Below are 23999 nucleotides of genomic sequence, written 5' to 3'. Positions count from 1 at the left end.
TCTTTCCTTAATGGCAGGTGCTGATTTAACCAAGAGGTTTTATGTCTCAGATACTTCCCAATTCTATAGCTGAAAAGGTTTAGTTTTTAGAAAAGTGTGAGGAATGTTTCTGATCCCCCGCTTGCAACATCTCGATGTATTAATCTGTGCACATTTTTGAACAGGTCCTAAGTTTTTTGCATTCATTTGCTACTACTAAACACAAATACTGTAGTGTAGTCTTTTGGTTTTCTAAATTTCATTAAACAGGGAACAGTGGTTCTATTCAGCAGCTTCCAGTACACCTGTTGAAATGTAACCAGTAGTATTTGCTTAACTGATTTTACAAGGAAACCTGATGCTTTCTAGTAGACTGTAACATCTTTGAAAGAGCCCTGTTCTTTTACTGTAAACTGCCTTGCTGAAGCACCTTTATGGAGTCCAGCCATTTTAAGCCATTAGGCAGAATATGTGACCCCTTTAAAGTGTTAAGAGTCAGAAGTCCCTTTTATGAGAAGTGACATGGCTAGATGGACTGTACTGGAGTAGACCAAACATCTCTACCACCTCCTACAGTAACCCAAAATAATAAATGCTTTCTAAGTGCATGTTGTGTAGGCTAATATGCTTCAAAGTCCATAAACATATGCATCATCACAGATCCGGGTGGAGTAATTTAGTTCAGCATCTGTTGGCTGTTAGCCTTCATGTGGTGACCATATAAATCAAATCATATCAAAGTTTATTTATGTAGCGCCCTTCATACAGATGTATCTCAAAGCACTTTACAGATCAAAAATATTCAAATGTATATACACAAACAAACATGTCCGATTTGAAGTTTAAGAAATATGAAATGTAAACACCAGTAATTAAATAAAGAAATATATATAAGGCAAATAAAATGCAAACAGATACAACAATAAAAACTAAAACAGATATATACATACATCAATTATAAAAATGTCATCTCAAACAAATATGTTTTTAGTCTTGTTTTAAAAACAGATAGTCTCCGCTTCCCTCACGTGTGCTGGCAGCTCATTCCAAAGTTTGGGGGCTCTATAACAAAAAGCCCTTCCTCTGCATTCAGCATACTTTATTTTAGGGATTACCAGCAATCCCATATTCAGGGATCTAAGGTTATGAGTGGGGATATATGGGGTAAAAAAAAAAAAAAACACAAAAAACTTTATTAAAATAGTTCTGATTTAAGACTGAAGCCACAAAAGTCAGGAAATTCCATACCACCCGTAACTGCTGCATCCAGATTAGACTTGTAGTCTAGATATTGAGATGTGATTGGTACGGTAGCATTCAATGATAAGGGGAGCAGTGGAAATTGCAGAGGTAAAATAATTAATGTTAAAACCTTCACTGCAGCATCTTTTAACAAGGAAAAGGTCCATCAAGCGACAGTAAGGGGGATCAGTGAGAGTCCATTTTCAATTAGCCTACAACCTTGTTTCCTACAGTTTGTTTTCTAATTATTTCCCTCCTGATTTGTGTTTCAGATGAAGAAAGAGTTGGGTGACAATGAGTCAATTTCTCAGGAGCTGGTTGGCCATGCGCACATTGAAAATTATGCTTTAAAAATGTTCCTCTACGCAGATAATGAAGATCGCTCAGGACGGTTTCACAAGTAAGATTACAACATTAACAAAACAAATACATGCTAGCACGGAACTTGGTTTGAATATGAGTTTTGTAACACATTTTTGTTTTTCCCTTGTAAAGTCTTCCCTGCTGAAACAGTTTATAACTTTTAAACCCCTAGAACTAATGCAGTTTCTTTTCAAAAACTTCTGCTGATGGCATCCAACCTATTTACAAATCGACAGTACTAAAAATCAGATTGCAGGGGTGCATCCATAATTGAAACCACATATGTTTTGTAGTTTGTATCTAGATTTTTTGTAAAGATACAGCTCTGTATGAGAGGAGGCAGCTGCTTTTGTGAATTATGCTTTACACTATAGATAAAAAGCTGAATACAAATGGGAACACAGAGGACCTGTGTCAAACTAGGGAAATTAAGTGGGGTCCCATGAGGGGTCAATGTTCAGACTCTTGTTCTTAATATATGTAAATAGCCTGAAGGACAAAATGTGAGCTTGTTAAATTTGCTGACCCTGCAATACTGAAGATAGTAAATGACACATACACTGTAAAGGGGAAAAAAAAGAAGAAAATGCAAAGTGATTTGACTCTTCTATGACACAATGGCAAAGAAATGTAATATCAGCAAATATACCAAGAGAAGTAAAAATAAATAAATACAATTTGAGTTAACTTTTTACACAACTTTTTGACAAACTACTCCAAAAATATGCATTTATATATGGAAGGCTATTGGGGTTTTAAGGCTATAAAGCTTCATAAATGTCAGCATTGTATTTAAGGCATGCAAAACTATAACCACTTGCAGTAGTTTTCAGTCTTGCAATGTGTCCTTGTAAGTATCAGGATGTGGTTCAATTATTTATTTGAAACCCTTGGTTGTATATTGTAAAAAAAAAAAAAAAAAAAAAAAAAAAAGTCATCGTCAGCAGTCAAAACATCTTCCACTTTTTTACTTTGACACTATAATTTATTGTAAACTAATTAATTTTGTGCTTTTACTATCTTGTTCTATTTAATTATTTGTTACATTTTCCATTTAGGAACATGATTAAGTCATTCTACACGGCAAGTCTCCTGTTAGATGTCCTTTCTGTGTTTGGAGAGCTCTCTGAAGAGGTAAGCGGGGAGGGGGGTGGGTGTTGCAGACACACGGTCGTAACAATTTGCAAGTGCATGTTTCATTCCACCACTATTTCGAAAGTCTAAATGTTTTTTAAATCGGTCCAACAAGTCATTCCAAAGCTACACAATTGTAACATAAAAATAGTGTAATAATGCATGGTGAGCTCAAACCCATAATGAATTTAGTAGGTGGTAAAAGTGCTTAAACCACCTTTAAACAATATACAGAAGTTACAGATAACAAATATTTATATTTGTATATCTGTACAAATTATGCATTAACCTGACCATGGAGCAATTTGTTTTACTATTTTGATCTGAGTGTAGTTCAAGGGATTTTGGACTAGTTATGTTTCAAAATGATAACCCTGTTTTGCATGAAGTTTAGAATAGAACATAACGTAAAACATTTTATTAAAACCACCTGCAGGTATGATTGTGCAGAGGGACGGTACACAACATCTTGCAGTTTCATTAGGTACACAAAAAGCTGTGGTCTATGCTTTTTTTTTGTTTTAACTTTAGGGTTCAAAGGGCTTTGGGCACCTTTTGTTTTGAACCCCAAAAGAAACCTAAATGCAGTTGTCATGTCTTTTTTCAATGAAAAGAGAAATGTAACAATTAAAAAAAAAAAAAAAAAAAAAAACTAGAATAAAATATTACAGGGTACTTTTATACTGAAACTTTTGTAATGGTGTGGAGTCTTGACAAGTATCCTCTAAAGCAGTGTTTCCCAACCCTGTTCCTGGTGGCACACCATGTCTGTCGATTTTTCGTTCTAACGCAGCGCTCAATTGCTTAATTGAACCCTTCATTGAACTAAAAGTGATTAACTGGGCATTTTCTTGTTACTTTCAAGCTCTTCGTTTGTTGATACGGTTCAATGAAGCAATTGAGCGCTGCATTGGAACGAAAACCAGCAGACACGTTGTGCCGCCAGGAACAGGGTTAGGGAAACACTGCTGTAAAGGCCAAGCTTCAGGGAAATGTATTAGAAGTTTGTCTTGCTGATAGGAGAAGTACTGGGTCCAATACAGGTCCGAATTGAGAGGGGAGTTAAGATGGAGAGATATCACTGTGTTTACTTGACTTGTGCAGTCGTCAATTCTTTCTGTATTCCTTGCAAAGTAAAATGATCAAAAATGCATCCATCAATCTTTCATTGCTTTTGGTTGAAATCTGATTTAAAACAATGTTGTGGGGCGTGTGCAGACTGTGACATACACACCATACAGCCAGCTGTTCAGTAAAAAATTAAAAGGAAAGCTTTTTATAACAATTTAAAAGTAGTCTACTACAACCAAAGCTTGCTAAGGGTGTTTAAAAAAAAAAAAAAAAAAAACACACACACACATAGGGCAAATGTCACAACAGTAAAAGAACTAAAAACATTTCTTTAAAAAAAGTAAGAAAACTATTTTTTTAGTACACCGATGTAACAAATTCTAAATAGTTGAAGCTTTCTTGTATTGTTTATCAAATTCCACAACTACGTACACTATTTTAATTGTAAAAAAAAGAATTACCATATGTTTTTTCAAATATTTTAGAACGCAGATATAAAGCAACATATTCATTTAGTTTAGTTTCATGTTTGGGGTGGGGGTATAAATCACTTAAAAACACTGCTAGTAACAGATACTTTTCAGGAGCTCCAGTGATCATATTTAAAAGAATACATTTGTTTTTTCATATGTTCTTGTAAGGCAAGAGGTGACCAGTGTCAGAACACAGACAATGTTCCATTGAGCACCTCTCTGGATGGATAAGCATTTTCTTGCTCATTTGGGTTTTAATACTGTGCCTTCATACTCTAACACTAGCGTAGCACACAATGAGCCTTTAGAATTGTCTCTGATTACATTGATATTTAAAAGACCTTCATGATGAATGACTGGAAATTAGCAGAAAGAGAACTTTCAGCACTTGGCTCTCAAGAGTTTCATTTTTTTTCTCAATAAGAAATTAGTTGGTCTATAATTAAAACACTCTGCCAGAAATGATACAAGCTTTCAGCAAGCCATCATTTTGATCTATATGATGACTGTTACAGTAAAGGTAGCATTCATCAAACCTTTACTTGTAATCCCTCATACCGTTGAACACTTTATTGAATAACACTGGCTTTTTTTTCATGCTCTAAAACTCCTCAGCTGTGGGTGTAACAGTATTAGGAAAACATATCTGATTATATTTCCTATTCAGAGACCCCTTGAATCTAGATTTGGAAAGAACTGAGCTTTAGAATTGATGCGAGTTCACTTACAGTACTAAATGTTACACGGAAATCTAAAAATGCTGTCATGGTATTTTTAGAGGTGGTAATGGCATGTTTATCTCTGGGGTCACAAGTTTGAACTAAATGTACTTAAATTTGTACCATTTTAAAACTGTTCACTATCCGTTGTTCAAAAGACAACCAAGACAAAGGCAGCAGGATGCAGTTTTTGATGAGTGTTTCATAGTTCATTATTATTGTGAAATGTAAGAAAAGCCTTTTTTTTTTTTTTTTTTTTCCCTAAACATATATTACTTAAACATAAACTATATTGTCAAAACCATTCGCTGTGTCAGGAGAAAACCAGCAGGACTGGGTCAAGGTGCTCTTGCGAGCCCCATATTGGCCCAGAAGGCTCTAGTTTTCAGCCCTTTGCAGCTCCTGAGCAGCATGCTGTGGAAACTGCCTAAGTGTCGCAACCTCCTCAGTGAGGTACGGGTTACCTTGTAGCATTCCGACCCATCGAGCCTGCAGCTCTGGGTCTGGCTCCTGAACGGCTGCATTTTTAGTGTGTATTTGTAATGTTAATATGTTCTTTAAACCTTCAGCACTGGGTTATTTGTTAAATAAAGCCTTGTTAAGCCAGTCATCATGTGTTAGATGGTTTCATGTCACTACCATCATATTCTAAAATAAACGTGAAAGTTATAACTAAGACACACATTCACTTATTTTACGACTGAAATTAATTTGGTGTGGTGGTGAAGCACATGACCTAACATGATATTTTTCTTCTCTATATAGAACTTCCAGCACAGGAAGTATGCTAAATGGAAGGCAACGTACATCCACAACTGTCTGAAAAATGGAGAGATGCCGCAGTCAGGGCCAATTGGAATGGAAGGGGAAGAATATGGTGAGAGCTGATATTTGGAATAAGTGGTACAAACAAACCATGGCTTCTGCTATCAAAATACATTTTGTTGAATTTCTCAAGCAGCATTGAAACCTGTTTCCTTTGCTGGATAAGCTGGTACAGTCCTCTTGGTAAAGATTTAGAGGCTTTCCCATCCATACACACATTTAATATTTTGAGGATAGTTTAAGAAAACCTGGTTCCATTTCCAAAATCATTATCATGAATAAATATAACAAACATTGATGGGTGTGCTCTTTTTTTAACTGACCTTGGACAGGATACTTTTCAAGGCCACATTTCAGATGCTTTTTTAGGTCTATATCATCACCAAGCTATTATAACAAATAACTTGAGTTGTCTTTCCAGGGGAGCAGGAAATTATTTGGGATTAAAAACCTTACAAAAAGACTTATTTTTATAATGTAGTTTTAACTGCTGTCATTTTACACGCAGAACATCTGGGCATTTATTCTGCTATACACCCATTTTTTGGGCCATTTTCCATTACATATTACAAGAAGAAAGCAAAAAAACTGTGGCTTGAATTCAGAATAATTACATCATAACATGTCATTATCCCAGGTGGTATTTCAGATTCCCGGGATATTTTCAAATTGTCTTTCTCATAGTACCTCACCATCAGGACCTGATTTATGTTACAGCCTTATCTCACACATAATCCCACGTTTAATTGTTATGTCTGATGTATTAATAAAAATAATAAATTTATATATATATATATATATATATATATATATATATATATATATATATATATATATATATATATATATACACACACACACACACACACACACACACACACACATTTTTTTTTTATAACAGCGATGGTATGTGATATTTTATCTTAGCATAATCCAGCTATTGTAAAAATAGATCGCTCAGTTAGAGTAATATATTAAGATGTTTTACACAAGATTGGATATGCATATGTACATACATATAGTCGATCTATATGATAATAATAATCTTTATTTTTATATAGAGCCTTTCATAGTGGACCACCATCACAAAGTGCTTTACAAGATACGTGACTAGGGTGTGTGAACTATGCATCAGCTGCAGAGTCACTTACAACAACGTCTCGTCCGAAAGACAGAACACAATGAGTTAAGTGACTTTCTCAAGGACACACATGAGTTAGTGGCTGAGCTGGGATTTGAACCAGGGGACCTCCTGGTTACAAGCCTGTTTCTTTAACCACTGGACCACACACCCGCCTATAATCCACTGTATGTTTTGCATACACATAGGCGGATGTGGGGGTCTTATTTCCATCCCCACTATTTTCAGTGCCACTGACTTCCAAAGGCAACTAAATGGGATTTGGTGTTGAGTCACTGGAGAACCAAAAATAACTTGTATAAATATTCTTCGTTGGCCTTTGGCTTGTTTGATTAAGAAGCCATTATTGAAATTATGTATCTGTCTTTTGTTTTTAAACATTAAATCCCTACATACAAAATCAGCCTACTCTTAAAGATGCTGTAGAGAAACTTTGTCATAATTCCTGTTTTGTTCATGCCAGTAATAAAAGTGCCATTGTTTCAGACACATATTTGCTTGACTTTTCCATTTGCAAGTGGAGGAAGCTAATGAGCAAGTACAATGGGATGGTTATGTGATGAAAAAATAATGTATAACACCTTTGGGGTTAAAAATCCTTTCATAAAAAAAAATTGGATCCCTTTTCATAAAAACATTTTTTCACAAAGACCTGCATTTACACTTTAAAACAGTAAAAAGGTTTACATACCGCTCAGAGACATCAGTTTCAAATGGAACAGACATTTTTATTCGAGGAAGCAGCACTTTCACACCATCATTGGTAAGAGAGGGACATGACAAGATGTTTTATCTTGTCGTAAATGTTGCATCTCCGACGGGAAACATTCATTTAGCAATAAACATCTTTTGATGGGGACATGCCATTGTTTTAATTCAGGATCTGGGCACAACAAAAAAAAATATGGCTTGTATTTTCAAAAAAGCAACAATAATAACACATTTATATCCTCCCACCTTCTGCTGGTAATAAGTCGAGGAGTGTGGATCTTGAAGTTTCCATGCAGGATTCTAAAAATTCACTGTTTTATATCTTTATTACCACGGTAATAAACACCTCTTGTTTGAAACTACCTGGACACACTGTTTGTCAACCTGCTAAAAATGTTTTGTTAAAACCAGGAGAAGTAGACTTTTGCAGCACCTTGATCAAGGTATAAATGCTGTCATCTGCTCTGCACATCCACAGTACGTTTATCTATGTTCAATACATGTAACTGTGGTGTACCGATAAAATCCATGGACATAAAATATAATTAATACATTTTCCTCACGGGGCGGGGAGGCTGTTTAAACAGAATCAAATAAATCCTTGGTGCAGCATCATTCATGCAGCCTTTAACCTCTGATAATAACGCAAGGCATGTTTTTACTGTTAACATTAGAAACCTCTATGTAATGTTGCCCTTCAATTTGAGGAGGTAGACATGTTTTGTCACTGCTGTAAAACTGTAGAAAATATTAAATTACATTGTTTAATTAGTGTGGTAAAATGATAATCAGAGTTAAATATACCAAAGTTTACTACTAGGTTGAGCATTAAAACAAAAATTGTAATTGAACTTTGTTATTCTTAGATTTTATATATTTTAGTACATTCCAGAAACTTCTGTAGCTTCTCAGACCCTAACTTTGGGTTTCCTGCACAAGTGCCCTCTACAGGCCTGGTTCAAGAGCAGTGTTTTTCAGCCTGCATTGAACCGCCTATTGACAGTGACTCGCCACTGTCTAAAGCAACTCTCTTAGAAACAGTCTGCCCATCTACGTCTTGGTGTGGCGCTGGACAGTGTCACCAGAAGGGAGGTCATCACCACGGCCTTGCAGATTTTTTTTGCTGGAGGTTTGAGGGAGACATATGCTTGTCCGTACGGAAAGCAGTGGTAGCGTACTTAAACCACCAAGGCGGCCTCAGATTTCCCAGTCTGTATCGCGTGGCCTGCAAGATTTGGGAGAGCAGTGATAGATCTCTTTGCCTCCCATTAATCGCCCACTATCACCTGTGGTTCTCTATAAAGGGAGGTGGGCACCCACTGGCAATTGATGCCTTGGCACATCAAGATTACTGTTATATGCCTTCTCACTGCTTGTCATGCTCCTGCTGTGTCAGGAGAAAACCAGCAGGACTGGGTCAAGGTGCTCTTGCTAGCCCCATATTGGCCCAGAAGGCTCTAGTTTTCAGCCCTTTGCAGCTCCTGAGCAGCATGCTGTGGAAACTGCCTAAGTGTCGCAACCTCCTCAGTGAGGTACGGGGTACATTATGGCATTCCGACCCATCGAGCCTGCAGCTCTGGGTCTGGCACCTGAACGGCTGCATTTGAGCCATCTGGATCTGTCCAGCAGTGTTATTGACACGCTGCAAGATGCCAGAGCAGTGTCCATGCGTTCCCAGTACGGGTACAAATGGGGCGTCTTTCAGACGTGGTGTCTGTCTCAAGGGTTCAAACCCCCCCCGTGACCTGTCCCGTGGCAGGTATACTGCAATTTGTGCAGGATCTGTTTGACGAGGGAAAATCACCCGCTACATTAAAGGTCTACCTGGCATCTATTTCAGCTTGCCATGTCAAAATTGACTGTCTCCCCTTGAAAGAGCAATTATTGAAAGGAGCTCGGTGGCTTCGGCCGCCTATGAAGGATATTGTGCCTTGTTGGAGGCTTAACGTGGTGTTTTGATGTACTCGTGAAGCCTCCTATTTAGCCCTTGCATTCAGCTGAGCTGAATTTAATGCTCAAAGCAGCTTTCTTTCTTGCAATCACCTCCGCAAAGTGGGTGAGTCAGATGCAGGCATTCTCAATAGTGAAAGCCTGCTCAATTTTTCTTGAAGCCTGTACAAAGGTTACGTTCCGTATCAATCGTACTTTTTTTTTGCAGAAGTCTATGTTGGCATTTCATGTCAACCAGTCTATGAAATTGGAGTCTTTCCATCCACCTTCCAGTTTAACAGAGAGCAGCAGCTCTTGTCTTATTATGTTGACAGGACGAAAAGATGGAGACAGTCCGAACAATTTTTTGTCTGTTATGGGGCCAAGTCCCATGGTCAAGCCCTGTCTAAACAGAGGCTGTTCAGATGGATAGCAGACAGTCAAGACTGCCTATGAGCGAGACAACTTTCCCCCACCAACTTCATGGGCTTTATTCGAGGGTGCCTCTGACAAAGATATTTGTAAAGCAGCAATGTGGGCTACTCCCCATACCTTTACTAGGTTCCACAGACTTAATGTCGTGGATCCTCAAAACCCAGGTTTTGGAACTAAGGGCAGCTTCTCAGTCGACCCTTACAACACAGACATAGAAATTACTTTCTCCCTCAATCTTTTTGCCCTAGCTATTTATTACTGGGGTCCGAATGGTAACGCACAAGGCAGCCTTGGCTTAGCCTTGTAGCATTCCAGTCGTGCAGCAATCTTGCACTTGTGAAGGCTTGGGTATACTGACCCATTCGGTAATGGTTGCATTTCATAATTGAAAGGGAACTTTAGGTTGTTATCATAACCCTGGTTCCATGAAATAGAAGTTTAACCATTAACCTTCCAGGTCACTGTGCCCATAATTGCAACAGGCTTGAAGGGAAAATGACACTACGTAATGTACATGCAGTGCTTTTTGTGCCCTTGGCAGCAGGGCAGGTTTGTTATATCTTCAGGTTTCAGGTCTTTAGGAGGTAAATACCTGTTCAGTAATGGTCACATTTCTATTTCAGGGAGCCGGGGTTATAATAATAACCTAATGTTTTATATGTGTTTTTAGTTTGAATTTTTCTTTGTTTAATTTTATTTATTTATTTATTAATTTTTTTGGATAATTCATCCTGCATATTTTATTTTAATTGTGAATGTCGGCTCTTATACATTTAACAGGGATTTATAGGCATAGACTCAACAGACTTTAACTGTTTTTCTTTACTTTTTAAGATACACATTTTGATAACTGAGAATCTGTTTAGGCATGCGTTTTTGCCATGTGATTAAAAGCCCAGTTCTGTTTCTTTTTCTTTTTTGGTTTAAAAAGGCAGAAGTTTTCACTTTGTCCTTCTTGTCTAGCATGGCTGATAGAGAGGAAAAGCTTCTCATTAAAACTGTCTGTAAGAGACTGCTCTGAGTCAAACGCCCTATAGAGAATATGACTCATCAGGACTCTAGACAATTACTAATTATTTATTTTTCAAATTGTGTTCCTTCCCTTCATGCAGTAGTAATAGTTGACATGGCTTGGGGGAAGTTAATTACTGTATAGAAAATAATCTGTAGCATGACGGTGGCAAACCCATACACATGTTTGCATCTATGTAGTGACTTGGTCAAAGACGAAAAAGGGAATTATTTCTTACTATTCACAATTCCACAAGAAAATTCCCTGTTACTGTTACAGACAGCTGCATGGTACTGAAATTGAGTTATTTGTCTGTAAGGAGAACTGAAGATAAGTAAGCAAATTACTTGTGTTCAACTTCCCATATAGATTTTTCTAACTGTATATCTATTTTGGTTGTCATTGACACAAATAACTTTTAAAATGCATTTTAAAATATATGATTATAGAAAAGCTATTGCGGGATAAACAAAAAATGTTGATGGTCATGAAGAAAAAAAATGTTTTACTGCATATGGATAAATCAGACTGGTTGTCTTGAACTGAATTTTAAAACCGGGCACACTTTCCTGGAATTTTATCCTACTAATAACCAGCAACAGTTTGCTTCTTTTTCCATTTGAACAAAACTTTAAGTTGGCAAGGTTACACTTTGCCAGCGCAGCCACAATTAATACTTAGTCGTCTGCAGCAAGTACTTGAAATGCTCTTCTTTCTGAGGAGGCAACCCCCCAATGTCTTAACTTTTTATTTAACTGATACTTTTGCTATTGTTGTTATTTTCTACCATTACGCCTATGTTTGACTATTTGTGTACTTATGTGAGTATTATTGTCATATTCATGGTATGTATTTAGGATTTATTATATCATTTTTATTTATTTTATGTTTCCAACACAAATAATAAATTGTTCACAAAAAAAAACTAAGGATTTCAAAAGACATACTTCCCTTTTAATATATTTTCTTTCTTTTTTCAGCATGCATTTTCTACCATTTTCTGATATATAGTGGTTATTGATGTAGGTTATTAAGGTGATATTAGTAAAGTACTAATAGCAATAATCTTTTTTTTTTTTTTTTTTTTTTTAAATAAATATAGATGATGAATGATGTAGAACATGGTGCAGCCTCTCAGCCTTCTCAGCCTTCACCGCATGTGCTTCCCAGAGATGGTCCAGGTGCCAACGCTAACTTTTCAAACATACAGATCCCACCTGGAGCACATGCACCTGCTAACACCCCAGCTGAGGTACCTCATTGCACGGGTATGTACAATCAAGCTTTACCTCCAATATCGAGCAGCTAAGCTACATTTTAAGTAACATAATTGCTTACAGTTTGGTGCTGCCTTTATATCTTTCTCTTAATTTCTATATTTCTTATAGTAATATTTTTTAAATCTTTACTCCAGTCTGTAATGTAATCCTCAAAAATAAAAAGCACCATCCACCCTTTCTCATTTTTCAAATATTAAAACCCAATTTTAATGTTGCCTCACAGATGCAGTACTTTGGAATGTAAGCTATATAAACTAGACATGAGTTTATGAAAAACGTTTTACTTACCACAGATTGCATGCCCGCTAACTGACGTTATTGAATATTATTAAATATTCATTATATAATAGTTCATTTTGAAACTCCAAAGCAGCGCAAATTATATACTGGAATTTTTTTTTTTTTTTTTCAATGTGCAAAATTTATTTACAGGTGGTTTGCCAGGAATATAAGCCTGTTGTCCTGCTGTGGATACAAGGTTGTGTGTTTTTTTTTTTTTTTTTGTTTTTTTCTTTTTTGCACAGTGAATACACAGAGGGGCGTACTAACAAAGAATTTTCAAAACTGATTCTCTGGTAGGATGGTTAACACGAGCAGGAAAAGAAGAGCACACCCACTGCTTGTCTGTGGCAGAAATACTGTAAATAGCAAGGCAGGGCATTCAGTGCACTTTCGTTGACAAACTTAAATAATGTTGTTAACTATGCGCGTTACAAAAACGTAATTATTGAATCGATTATCCAGGATTGATATCCATGTATATAATGAGGAATGGAATCGATAGAAAAATAGATTTTTGATTTAATCGTAGCAGCCCTAGTACACATTGATGATTGTAGCTTCTGGCACTCTCTTATTTTGGCCTGCAATCCATTAAGTTCTGAGGCCATAACAGAGGCTCTGACGTACGTTTGGGCAACCAGCTTTTGAACACAGCTGTAATTTTGTAAGGTCTGCATTACGTACGGCTGTGCTGTCACTGCTCACATCATCAAAGCCTAGAAGTGATTCCTTCACGTCAGTGTGCAGCACGTAACGCAGAATCACAGAGGCCTGGGCAACGTTTGAAACATCTGTCAACTCGTCGACTTCTACTTCTTATCGTAACTGGTAAGAAGAAGGGTGGGCAAATGTTTTTTTAGATTTCAACAAACAAACCTCAAATGGGTTATTAATAGTTTTTACTTAACTTCAACATCAACGTCAATAATCATAATAACGTTTTACACATTAATCATTTGTAAAGAATGTTATTATCCAACATCGGATTAATGCATTTGCCACTGAAAAAGCAGGTAATGTGAATATACATAATTAATATGAAGCATTTTTTTTAAAAAATGTAATCCAATTTAAACTAAATCTGTGTGTTGCAAAGTCATGTCTTCCACATGTTTTGACTTCCTTTCTATATTACAAATCCATGTATTTAAATGGTCTAGCATATTTGCAGAATCAGATCCACTGTGAATTGTATCGGTGCTACTACTAGCCCTGTGAGTGTCTACACTATCTGAGCTGCCCTGTGACGATTAACCATTCATACCATCTGTCACTGCTGTCAATAACAAGTCTGCTTGCAAATATAAACGTGCCTTTTAAATGTATCCTGCATATTGTTAGTGGCGTTTCTACACACACTAATAATGTTACTTACAAATGTGCACATAGCGCATTTAAAATACTGTTCATGCTGCACATTTCTAATATTGAGACTGGGTACATTATTATTAGTTGTAGTCATATTGTTATTATGTATTTCTTTGTAGATGCCCTTATCCAGGGCTGCTTACAATTATTACAAAATATCACAATACAAAGTAATGCATTATAAAATATCACATTACAAGTTATCACATTATAAAATATCACATTTCAGATAAGAACAGTTAAGAGCAAACCAAAGAATACAAATGTATAGATCTCATGCATCACCCTTTGTATTAATAAGGAAACGTCAAGTTCTGCACAAAAACGAATGCTCTTTCCCCTTATCACTGTTTGGCACCTTCTAACACTCTAACACAGCAGCAGCACTTGTTGTAATTGCCTCAGAGGGAGGAAACTTCGACTCGACGCCTGTGAAAACCTGAAGCGCGTCACTTAATCCAACCCAATTATCATTCCTTACCACACCTAATATGGTAATAATTCAAAGAGGTGTGTCTTCTGGACACATTGCACTAACCAATTATATAGTTTTTGAGAGTTCAGAATTTGGTTTTGTTTTTGAAATACCAACCCCAAATATTTAAACTTTTTTTTTTTTTTTTTTTTTTTATGTTCTGACTATCAGAATAATGTGAAAACCGAGATTCAGAAAGATTGAAGTCTATTAAGTTTATTGTAATGCTGTTTTTGTGTGTAGTATAATGAAGTTAGTGTGATTTTATTTATTTATTTATTTATTTATTTATTTATTTAATAAGTAACCCACAAAAGAAACTGAGTGTGTTACAGACATGGCGCCGTGGCTAAGTCTGGAAATGCCATTGCTGCTTGTCTTTAAAAAAAAATATTTTAAAATCCACTTAGAAAAGTATGCTTTTTTGTGCCAAATGTAATCTAGGTGAATTGTACAATCCAAACAATTCTATTTTGTGAGCTTTTTATAATATTTTCAGAAATTATTACGATTTAATACACCAGGTTTCATTGTCTCTTGCGATATGTGGTGACTTTGGAGCTCTGTAAACGTAAAACTACTGAAACATACTTAAACAGACGTGTAGTGGACAAAGTTCTATTAATATATGTATATGTTTTTCGATTAATGATTACTTAGGTAATTTTACATCGATTAAAAACTGCTGCAGGGGATGAACATGATCACGGTTTGTTCGCCCACCGTCCAATAAGATGCACAAGCTCAATGTAATTGCCCCAATTTACAGAGCTGCTGCTCTCATCATTCCCATGGAAAGCAAGCACCTGTCTGATTAAATAGCACGTTGCCTCTATCAGTCTTTTCAGAATCTCCCAATTTTCTCTAACCTTTATTATGCTGGTTAGTAAGGCTCCTTTGCTGCTCATTCAGTGCTAAATCTACGCACACATTTCCAAGTCTGAAGAGATATCTGGCTTTGGATGTGAGCCACAGACTTTTCATGTTTATGAGAGCACTCTGAAAGTTGTTAAGATCGCAGTAACGTCCTCGTCCACACATTCTCACTGGTAGAAAATAAAAAACTCAGGAAGCAGAAGAGTTTCTGACTAATGGTACAGCCACACAACTGTCCTTTTTTTTTTTTAACGTACCAGTCAGGCTGAAAGGACCGCACGATTTTTTGTCATTTTCGCTGGTGCAAATCCTGAAGATCTTGTGTAGGCCTTCCCTTCTTAATTATGCTCAACTTTGCTTGAAAAGTTGCCCTTGAAAATTTCTTCAAAGTTTCTAAATCCATTCATATCTTTATTTTATTGTAGTATTTGCAAAACAAATTTTTATTTAGTGAAAAAGAGTGCTGAACATGAGGCGAAGAAACATCCCCGCCCCCTAGATTCAACTAAAAGCAGCGAGGGCTTATTTCAGTCATTTCATCGAGTAAATACACATATGCGAACAGGTTAAGAAAAGCACTGTTGAGTGATGTCGTAACATATGATTGACATTGAAAGAAAAGCACAACATCCCGCTGCTTTATTTTCTGTCTTTCACAGTGTAAAATCCTCTCTGAAAATAATCTCTTGCAAATTATAAAGAAAGGGTGTTTATATTGCGTAAAAGATTCATTATAAAAAGATTTCTGCCCTTCGTTATAACGAATGTGGCCCCTGGACCCCAATAAAAAAATAAAAAAGATAACACACCCTGTCAACATCCTGGTATGTACCCATGGGATACCACCTGCAGTGAAGTCAACACATTTATCTTAATAAAAGGCAGGCTATGTGTAACTGCCTCTGAAATGAAAATCATTTTTTGTTGTAACAAAGCTGGAAACTATATTGATCATTTGAAAGAAGCAGTAATGCAGGCTCTGTCATGAATGTAAGTTTCAAAAAGCACTCTTTTTTGGCAATTTCAGCAACCATACAGCAAAGGAGAGAGAGAGAGAGAGAGAGAGAGAGAGAGAGAGAGAGAGAGAGAGAGAGAGAGAGAGAGAGAGAGAGAGAGAGAGAGAGAGAGAGAGAGAGAGAGAGAGAGAGTACACAGAGGGGCTAGGGAAGAGAAGGAGTGGGCATGGGAGGATAGAGAGTGGAGAGAAGGCATGTAGTGTAGGGAGCCACGAGGGGTTGGAGGGGGCAGTGTGGTGAGCTACAAGGTGAGCAGCAGAATTTTTAATTAGCAAGGAAAGAGTTACAGTAGTCCAATCTGGAGAGCACAAGAGCTTGGACCAGGAGTTGAGGAATAAGTGAAAAGAAAAGGTTGGATTCAGTTGTTAAGAAATAAGCAGCATAGCAGAAGGAGATGGAGAGTTTCTATAAACAATAGTATGTTTTTAAACAGGTATTTTCCTTTTGTTTCAACAATTTGTCTTTTTATTTTATAGGTGAGCCCTGTAATCCAGTTCAGCCTGTTTCAAGAAACATCCCTGTGGTAGATCCCTCATTGCTCAATGCAAGTCAGCAGGGTAAGATTAAGGGCTAGATTTTTGAGACATATGACCTCCTTGCTTTATCTTGTGCTAGCGCAACCAACAATGTTCTGTTTTGACTTTTGATTATTCATAACATACTTATCTCCAAATTTTAAATGTATCTATGTCACCAGGACTTTAAATATAATTTTACATCTTAAAAACACAGTCTGAGTGTAGTGTTTAACATGGTCCTTCACTTCCCCATAGTTCCTGAGTACCAGTACTGTGATGACATTGTTCATATTTGTTTGAAAACTGTAAAAATGTTCTAGTGTAAATTCTGAAATCAAAATGCATTATTTATATAATTCTACTAAACACATCATATTGGATTAAAGAACAAAACTGTCATTTTGGATTCACTTCCCCATAAGAATTGTTTTGCATCCAAACCCTTGAAACAGTTTTTCCATTATTTATTCAAAATGGTTTGACTCTGAATTGTTTGAATGATTAAATTACAAAAGTAATTGCCCAGCGCTTTGCCAACATCAGATTCTACCCTAGATTTTGATATATGTATAGTTTAGATGACTGGCGGCAAGTAGGAGTTTCTCATGGTTCCCCACGAAATCGTAAAGTACCCTTTCTAACGTGCATTTATTGTATCACTTCAGTTCAGAATTATTTTGGGAAGACTTTGCTATACGCACTATGGTGGCCTTGTATTTATTTATTTATTTATTTATTTATTTATTTTTTATATATATTGGTTTTTATGTTTACACTCGAATTGGTGATCATTAATAGTCATTAACTAGGGTTTACCCCCAAAAATTATTTTTAATATATATATAATATATTCATATATATATATATATATATATATATATATATATATATTTTTTTTTTTTTTTCAATATTGTAATTTTAGTCAGAATCTAGAGAAATGTTTGCAATCAGCATCGAAGCTGTGACAAATAAATGTACAGAATATGTTGGATAGTTTATGTTACAATCCAGAATTTAGACGTTTACGTGCGCATTAATGATGATATATTATTTATTATTATTATTATTATTATTATTATTATTATTATTATTATTATTATTATATATATGTTATCTCTAGTCCCTTATAAAATAGGCTATAAATGTATCTGATACGGCATAAACTAAATGAAAGCTCTAACTGTATACTAGTAATGTAGTAGTAATGTGGTATCATTCCTAATTGCTATATTCATGTTTTTCCCAAACATAATACAGTGTATCTTATTATTTTTACTGTGGTTTACTATACCAAAATACCATTTCCAATAAAAAGCATATATTACCCTACTGAAATAACATACCCTGCTTTAGAACAGCAATAAAGTACTTTAAGATACTTTTTACAGTCAATGCTACATTGTTTCAAACTTAGACCTTATCAATTATACACTGCACACTTTGAGGTTCTGTCTTTACAGTAAGTGCAGTAGTCAGCTGTTTGGTGATTTTATATTAGTCAAGTTCCATTACAGATGTTGTCTAGTTAAAAAACCAAAAGACGACATCATTGCCATATTCAAACCATGTGCTATATATCAATGATAGAGATACTTTTGTCACTAATATCCAAATTAAGTTAAATCCATTTAACTATTCTATCAGAAATGTCAGTTTTACAAAAGTTGCATTTAAAGTAGATGACAGTGTACAAATTCCTCTCTTATACATGAAGAAGAATGCACTTCCCAGCAGCCCCGAGCAAAATGGGGGCCTTTGATAGTGACTCCAGCTGTGCAATGCACTCAGTCACTGATCACGTTACCTTACCTGGTTACTAAAAAAAACACTTAAATATATAGTTTTAATACATTTGATAAATGTCACTGTTGCATAATAAAACATTTTAGGTCAGAAATAACAAGGGTTTTCACAAGAACTAAATGTTAAACATACCTGATGGGGGAAGTGCTGGTGTCATGCCGAATTCTGCCCCTTGTTGAATTTTGCATTACTTTTGAGATATGCGCATGCATGAATGGTTCGTTGATGTTTGTCCACGTGATTACTTAAGCTGTTAATTTATTAATCACCTTGGTTAACCGTGAACTTTCAATATTGCAAATAAAATGCAGACATTTTAGACAGCAAAACAATATAAAAACATCAAAACAAAAAAGGTTGTGAACAACCATTTACTCACATTACTTTTCTTTAAAACAGACCCCATGACATTTTTTTTTAATATTTTACAGTAAACCGTGTAATATAAATATGTTGGTAATAAGACATAGTTAAGTAATCATCTGTTTATCTGCATCGCGTACACAAGGAATGTACATTTTAGACATCAATTGTCTATACATACATAATTTTCTACACAACAGAAGGGCTCTAGCCCAAAACGTCGTAAAAATGTGTGTGTGTGTGTATATGTATGTGTGTGTGTGTATATATATATATATATATATATATATATATATATATATATATATATATATATATATATATATATATATATATATGTACATACATCCAAAAAATAGTGATTTTTTCTATATCTTATTTTTGTACACTGCAGTTATAACCCCTTCATACCTGTATTTACCTCCTTCAAATTGTATGTACTTTGTCCAAATACATGTATCTTTTATTTTGCATTATTGGCATTTGTGTACGTGTCTGCATTTGCATTGCCATGTTTCATTACTGTATTTATTATGCTAAACCGTGCTTTGCTATATTGTATAATTCTTGCTTACATTTTGGTTTACTGAAACTTGCATTAAGCATTTAAACTACGTTAACATTGTTTGGATTATGCGTCAAAATTTTCATACTGCTGTTCGGAATTCAGTTACTGTAGTGCAATATTTCACTGCTAATATAGACTATGACTTACCCATATTATGCATGTAGAGTGTGGAAAAGGGTGAATGATTTATACGTTTAGGTGATTTTAAATGCTCCTACCTTTTAATTTTAGTATGTAAATACATATTTAAATATGACATGAGTTGCCTGAGGCTAGATATAGCAAAAGTTCACAGTATACCACGTCAATGGATAGATACATTAATAGCTTAAGTAATCATATGGACAAACTTCAGCAAAACACAGGGTAAATTTCTGTTCTGCCGGTACTGTGTGCCTGTAAAGAAAGAAAAAAGTTTAGTTTGGAGTTTTGAGCTGCTGTAACAGTTTGTGTGTGTTGTAAGAATATGACAATTTATATTGTATTAGTTTAGTCCAGGGGAGGGGCTAATGGAAACAGGTATAAGTACCTAGCGTCATTTGAGGAGAGAAAGGAGAGTGAGATGCACACTGACTATATTGACTTTGTGAGTAGATAAGTGCTCTGATGGGAGATCTGCGTGAAACAGACCGGTGTTCTTGTTTAAAAGTTTTCTTTTGTATTTGCTTTGCTTTGCACTGAATATTGATTTTTTGTTATTTTCATTAGTTATTCCACTGGAGGCCTCTACTAAAAACCACTTTTTGGCATTTCAAAACTTGACTTCTGATTGTCTCATGCACCCTGCATAACCATGTGACCAAGATACATTGCATGGTCATTTTAAAGACAATTATTTTGGTGTTAGGTTGTGGCTGTAATGTGAAATGAAATTTCTATAATAATATAGCATATTGTAATTATATTTTCACAATGAAAACTGTTGATTAAAAATGGAAGGGAATTCATAACGCTAATTCTTTTTGTCTGCAGAAGATACTTTATAAGGCACTGCTACCTGGTTTATCAGGTGATTGCTGGAGTATTCTGGTTCAAGAAGAGCCTCATCTGAAACTGATTACTATTTCCAATTTGTGTCTACAGGGGAAGTCCGTCTGACACCAGAAGATTATACTAGGGCTCAGAAGTACTGCAAATATGCTGGAAGTGCTCTGCAGTATGAAGATGTAGGCGCGGCTGTACAGAATCTACAGAAGGCACTCAAGTTACTCACTACAGGCAGAGAATGAAGCCTTTGTATTCAGTATCTGTCCAAAAGAACTAAAAGCCCATTACTCCACCATCAGCTATATTAGAAGAATGCAATTCTGTTAAAGCCCTCAAATTGAAAATAACAATGAAATCTGTGTCTCCATATTGAATTCCTGCTGTAGTATTAATCAGCAGCTTATGTTGCTTTTCCACAGAATGGAAAGAGGGCAGGTTGGAAGCCATGTATTAAAGCTTTTAGGTTCTTGATGTTAACAGCTAAGGAGCTTGTATACAGAATAATAAACTAAATAGGAAAGACAAAATTGTAACAGAAAATCAATGTATTCTGCTTTTATGTATTTGCTGATTGCTGTGTCATTACCTTTGTGTGCTCTTACAAAAGGTATTAGATTTGTTAACTTCCTGGTTAATAATACTGACACTTTTTTAATTTTTTTTTTTTTTTTTAAATATCACAGTGACCTTAAGTAAATATAATGCTTTTCTGTTTGCAGAATTACATTTTTTGAAATGTGATCATTTCTGTGGTGGTTGACTTCAGTTACATCCCTGTCATATGTTTTGTGTTTATGAACATATTTCTATTAAACACATGTTATCTACAATTTGATTCTTAATTTAGAAAATTCCTTAATTTTCTTTCGGTTAAGCAATTACGTTTTTTGGGGGTGATAACTTAATGTTTTTACTTATCAGTGCACATGCACAATCTCAGCTGAGTCAGCTTACTGTATGCTGCTGACATAAATGCAGACAGTTTCATCTGACTTGGCTGGAACAGCCACAGTATTTGTGGAGGTAAGGTTAAATGGATTAGGAGGAGATCCTTCTTCATCGCCTTAGAGAATTGGCACTTCATCATTCTCCTTGTGTCTACAGTATGTATAGGATACATTTTCTCCATAATAGTGTCTGTCCATATACACATTACAATAGACAATCTGAATTTTTGTGAAAGTAAAACATTTTATATAATTGTAGGCTTAAACGGCTGTACTTGAAGGTAATTATTGATGAAAAAAGCTACTGCAGTTCCAGATATATACATAGTACCCTTAGAGAAGTGCAGGTTTACATCATTTTGCATGTTGCCCATGTTTCTGCATAAGAACATAAGAAAGTTTACAAATGAGAGGAAGTCATTCGGCCTATCTTACTCGTTTGGTTGTTAGTAGCTTATTGATCCCAAATAGGTATAATACCGAATGGGTATTAACTAGTGGTGCAATCGGCCCCCTAATTTTGAATTCAATTATCATATAGGCATTTATCAACGATATTTGATGTATTAATGTTTTATTTTTCAAAATAAAGAACAAACATTATTTTTTATTTTTTTTAACAGAAGATCCAAACACTGTTGTGCCTAAGTTAAACAAATAGGCACAACTTATATTCAAATTAGAACACTTTTTAACAACTGAAAAGAATATGCGTTCATCTGCATTAGATGTCCCTTTAACATTGTAATAATAAAAAAAAATACTATATTTTAAGTAATTTCTGTCTGACCTATGGTTGTTCATTACTGTTAACATTTTATGTCCAAAATCAAAACATTTAATTTAACTATCATACTAAATTGAGCTTCTTTTTATATAATATTGCCATATAATCCAAACACAACATGCTTTGAAACAAAAGAAGGTAAATCGGTAGATTTAATATAAAAAGACAAAACAAAAACAAACAATGAGAAAATCATTCATTATAAGCTTCTAGGAGTTTGGGTATCTGATAACTTGCTCTGGTCACACCGTGGTGATTTGCATTTGCAGCGAAGTGACAAGAATTTGGGGGCTTATTTTTCGTTGCTTGAGAGGCCCCTTCAATTGTTGTTTTACGTCTTTACAAGAGTTTGGTAAAACCTATTTTAGAGTACAACTGTTTTGTCTGGGACCCCTATCAAAAATACAATAATAAAAAGCTTGAGCAAAAATGTGCTTGTAGGATTGAGTGACTGGAATTGGGATTCTACTTATGACAACCTTCTTAGTCGCACTTCTCTTAAAGCATTAAGTGGTTTGTTCATTTCTACAACGTTCTGCATTCACGGTGTTATAACTAGGGCTGCTGATTTTCGGTTTTAACTGATAAAACCCAATAAAACACCCCCGATACAAAAAAGTGAAATCTATGGATAGCCAATAAACACCAGGAAAACTGTGGAAATGGTTAATCAATTCACAATAACTTTACCCTTTTCCCATTAAAAAATAAAACCTACTACAAAAAATAATAATAAATACATTTCCCAGTCCCGCTTTTCTGACATGTATCTATCACTGATTCATTCTGAGTACTTTAAACCCCTGAGTGACAGCACATTCCTACATTTCTATTGGAGATGGGGCTTACGAGAGTTAAAACAAGATTACAATCAGGAATGGTGGCTTGTTAGCAGGATTTAAAGCCATATTACAGTTAAGATATGGATGATTTAAAACAGAATTGTGGCAAAATGTAAAAAAATGCTTACACACACAACCCCAGAATGTGCCCGTGACCATAGGGATTTCGTTGTGGAAAGAAAGAATAACTTAAGTGTGTAAGTACTATCGAGTTGCTACTATACATATTTTGACAGAAAATGACGCTCAAGCATTTTGGAAAGTAACATAAAACACTAATTTCATACAGTTTATCAAAAATGAAAGCCCGGAAAAAAAAACGTGTTCTGTAAAACTCTAAATTAGCTAAACATAAGCACTGAAAAATACAATTAATAAAAATGGAAAAACAGAAGCCCTAGCCCTAATACCTCAGTCTATGTTTTTTGCATTCATTTCTTTCTTTTGACCTTCCAGATTCCATTATGTCATTATCAAGCTTCTCTGGATTTAAATCTGCTCACACAGAACTGGTCACCGGCCACCTTCAACAGTTGGGCCTTACGGTGAATCATGTATAGAGCCACCTCATGCCTTCTCAGACAGCCTCCTATCTAGGAGTGTGCTTGTAGTGATGGTCCAAAAACTTCTGGGCTTGATGGCAGCAGCTTCTCAGACCCTACCTTTGGGTCTCCTGGGCGTGAGCCCTCTGCAAGCCTGGTTCAACAACATTGAATCGCAATTGCCTATTCACAGTGTATCGTCTCTCTGTAAGGCACTCCCTTGGTGGAAACAGCCTGCCCATCTATGGTTCGGCATAGCACTGAGCAGTGTCGCCAGAAGCGAGGTCGTCACCAGGGACATGTCCAGCCTT

At 35.6% G+C, this 23999-nt stretch overlaps 1 protein-coding gene across 1 annotated transcript in view; it reads left to right on the top strand.

The window, feature by feature from the left end:
- The window catches only part of LOC121315890 (vacuolar protein sorting-associated protein VTA1 homolog), a 58275-nt gene extending 36875 nt beyond the window's left edge, over positions 1-21400 (top strand). The window contains exons 3-8 of the mRNA XM_041250462.1: positions 1494-1621; positions 2643-2718; positions 5747-5850; positions 9285-9328; positions 12165-12302; positions 20667-21400. Coding sequence (XP_041106396.1) covers positions 1494-1621; positions 2643-2718; positions 5747-5850; positions 9285-9328; positions 12165-12302; positions 20667-20812 — 636 coding nt within the window. The 3' untranslated portion in view covers positions 20813-21400. The remainder of the gene's footprint in view (positions 1-1493; positions 1622-2642; positions 2719-5746; positions 5851-9284; positions 9329-12164; positions 12303-20666) is intronic.
- The last annotated feature ends 2599 nt before the right edge of the window (positions 21401-23999 follow it).

Source organism: Polyodon spathula, chromosome 5 (assembly GCF_017654505.1).
Source record: "Polyodon spathula isolate WHYD16114869_AA chromosome 5, ASM1765450v1, whole genome shotgun sequence".
NCBI classification, from domain to species: domain Eukaryota; kingdom Metazoa; phylum Chordata; class Actinopteri; order Acipenseriformes; family Polyodontidae; genus Polyodon; species Polyodon spathula.
This window is presented reverse-complemented; position numbering and strand designations above follow the sequence as displayed.